Source organism: Arachis hypogaea, chromosome 12, assembly GCF_003086295.3.
Source record: "Arachis hypogaea cultivar Tifrunner chromosome 12, arahy.Tifrunner.gnm2.J5K5, whole genome shotgun sequence".
NCBI classification, from domain to species: Eukaryota; Viridiplantae; Streptophyta; class Magnoliopsida; order Fabales; family Fabaceae; genus Arachis; species Arachis hypogaea.
Window position 1 is genome coordinate 18,400,912 of NC_092047.1, and position 3,411 is coordinate 18,404,322.

The 3,411-nt window shown below is 28.1% G+C and overlaps 1 protein-coding gene across 1 annotated transcript; it reads left to right on the forward strand.

Moving 5' to 3' along the window:
- The first annotated feature begins 1,118 nt into the window (after window positions 1-1,118).
- LOC112727048 (uncharacterized) lies at window positions 1,119-2,553 on the forward strand. Its single transcript, XM_025776647.3, has one exon. The coding sequence runs from the start codon at window positions 1,510-1,512 to the stop codon at window positions 2,425-2,427; it is 918 nt and encodes a 305-aa protein (XP_025632432.1). The 5' UTR covers window positions 1,119-1,509; the 3' UTR covers window positions 2,428-2,553.
- Window positions 2,554-3,411: the final 858 nt, after the last annotated feature.

Consider the following 3,411-nt stretch of genomic DNA (forward strand, 5'->3'; position numbering starts at 1 on the left):
TCTCAATCCTAGTTCGAACCAACTAGGTTCAAATTACATGCATCACTTGTTCCATCAATATTCGAGCTACCTTGGTTCAAATTATGTGTTTTTGTAACTGGTTCGAATTATATAGTAATGTGCTTTGGCTCATTCGTGAAGCAATTTTCAGTTTGGCGAATTTGCGTAATTTCTCAGCTCCCTTGGCTTATTTACGTTTTTTACCCTATTTTTTACTTATATAATAAAAAAGTATTGTTACTTGTACTTTCAATTAATCCAAATTTGACACCCAAAATAGTTTTCAGTTTATATGTGTATTTTTTTAATATCCTAATAGTAAAGTATTGTTTTAATCTCTAATTTTTAGATTAAATTTCATCTCAAATATTTAAAACGTTTTATTTTTATTCGAAACGTTTTGTTTTATCCTATTTTTTGTCTTTTGGTTAAAATTAAATTTTTTTTTTGAAAAATATTCTTTCTTCTATTACGAATTTTTTTTAAAATAATGATAAAATTGTAATTGTAATGGTCATAATAGTTTTTTTAATTATTTGAGAGCTATCAATGACATAATAAAAAATAATAATAATAGAAAAAAATATTTTAAAAAAAAATATTTTTGACCATAAAATTAAAATAGGACAATATAAAACATTATGAAATTAAATATAACGTTTTAAAAATTAAAACAATACTTTATCATACGTCTAATTTTTTTAAGAAAAAGTATGGATAAACAATAAAAATATTAAACAATGTAAACAATAGATATATTGGATGTTCATTTTATTAGTGTATGGATGGTTATTTTAATATTAAAATTTAGAAGGTTAATTTAGAGGTATAATATATTTTTATTTAATTGATGATTGTTCATATTATTTAACAAAGTCATTGTCCCCTAACATTCTCTTTTTTTAAAAGAAGAAAAGTATGAAATAAAAGAGGAAGCCGGGAAGGAGAAGAGAAAAGGGAAACAAATAGTTTGTTTTTTATTTTTAATAAAGAGACTAGCAGAATTTAATTCGAACCTTGTTGCCACTAATAAAAAATAAATATATTTGCCACCCTAGTTACTTTTTGACATTTTATATTGAGGCTCGATAGGTTGACCGTTTAACAGTACATACAACAATGATACAATCTAAGGTTTCATAAAATAAGGAAAGACATGCATCCTCCTTGCCCAATAATCCCAATTCCCAGCATTACTTTATTTTCCTACTTTATTAATTCTTTTTTTTTAAATAAAAAAGGAAAAAAAAAATCGTCAATTGTTTTATGAATCCAATGTCTTGGGTCCTTCTGTTGTTTTCTTCCCAAACTGGTATATAAGGCAAGAACCATAGATCTTTTTTTTCAATTCATCACATCATAAAAGCATACACAATTATTCTAGCAGCAATAGTGGTTACAAAATCATCGCAGACACAAAAAGAAAAAACACAAGAAAACACAACACAAACTCATCTCAATTTAGTGTATATTCAACTTTTTGTTTTTTGGTTCCAATAATCAAGAAAAATGGATTTTGATCCTTCTTCTTTGTTCCAACAACAAAACACTACTACTCACTGCTACTCTTCATCAAATCCCTCTTTTTCTTCTTCTTATTCTTCTTTATTAGATCCTTATAATTACCCTTTAGAAGACTTATTGTGTTTCTTAAATTATGAAGAAGATAACAACAATAATGTTAACAACAACAACAACAACAACCTTATTTTTCCCTTCAACGAAATCAAGGAATCTTCATCTTCCTATGATGATTCTTCCAACAATGAAGGATCTCAAGGAAGCAACAATGAATCAACATCATCATCATCACAAGAAGTCTCATCTCAAGGCCAATTATTACCACCGGTATCGCCATCGCCGCCGCCGCCACTGCCGCCATCAACAACAACAACGAAGACTACAACAACAAAATTACCATTATACCCTCCAAGGGAAAACAAGGAGAAAAGGCCCTATAGAGGAGTACGGAGAAGGCCATGGGGTAAATTTGCAGCTGAGATTAGAGACTCAACAAGGAATGGTGTTAGGGTTTGGATTGGAACATTTGACACAGCTGAAGCAGCAGCTTTGGCTTATGACCAAGCTGCGTTGACCACAAGAGGTTCCATGGCAGTTCTCAATTTCCCTGAAGAAGTTGTTAGGGAATCACTCAAGGACATTATGGTAAATACCAACAACAACAATAATAAGGAAGAAGGCTCTTCTCCTGTTTTAGCACTCAAGAGAAAACATACTATGAGAAAAAAGTCAAAGTCAAAGTCAAAGTCAAAGGTGATGATTAGTAATAGCAACAATAACACCAACAACAATAGCAATAAGAAGGCCAAAAGGGATGATGATGTTTTGGTGTTGGAGGATTTGGGTTCTGAGTATCTTGAACAGCTTCTGAGTTTGACTTCTTCTGAAAGCATTATTTGCTGGTAGCTATATAGTATATAGTAATGTGTTATTAGTTTAATTAAAATGTTTTTTTTTTTTTTCATTTATTATTTTAACCTTTTCTGATTCTTTCATTACTTTGGTAAATTGTTAATGCTTTGCATTCTGGAATTCCCTTCTCTCTGTTCTTCATCTCCTTTATTTTGAAGTTTTTCTTTGAATTGTCAATAATAAAAAAAAGGAGAGAGAACCCAATTGTATAAAAGAAATATTCCTTTAAGGAAATTTTAGTTCATAATAATATTTTTTGAAAAAATAAAGAAACTTATTGTTGAAATTTCAAATGCAAACAATGTGGATTTTTTATAATAAGTTCTATACTAATTAAATAAATTACAGTATATATAGTTTAAGCAAGAATTAGACAAATACTTACAAATTGAAGAAACAACTAGTACCCTTGTATTCAATTAGACCAATTTTATTATCTTCTCAATTCTTAGATTTATCAAGTTTACAAATTGAGCACCAATTTAATCAACAAAATAAGCATTTCTCCTATATTAGTAGTACTAGTTTGTGCAAGAATTTGATCAATAGTTACAAAACTTCATTACCATTGAGTTTAGGAAACACAAACAAAAATAGTTTTGACATAAATAAAAAATATTATAGATAAAATTTTTACATTAAAAATATTAAACAAATTACAAACACTAAAGATAAAAAACATTCTTTACTTGTTTATGGTTGACATTCTTTCTTGTATTCTAACCATCCCACCAAACCCTAGTCATATTCAACAATTTTGTGCCATGTACTTTCCTTTTCCTTTTAAGATGTAATTTTATTCGTTTGTATTATATTGTCTATTTGTCAATCTAAGTACGTATTTTAATTTATAGCATTCCAATTACATATATAATAATATTATTGCTTATGTGAATTTTGACTTAGTTACGTGCTTATCATAAAAACTAAATATCTTCAATGATATAATAATATATAACTAATTAAACATTAAGTGGG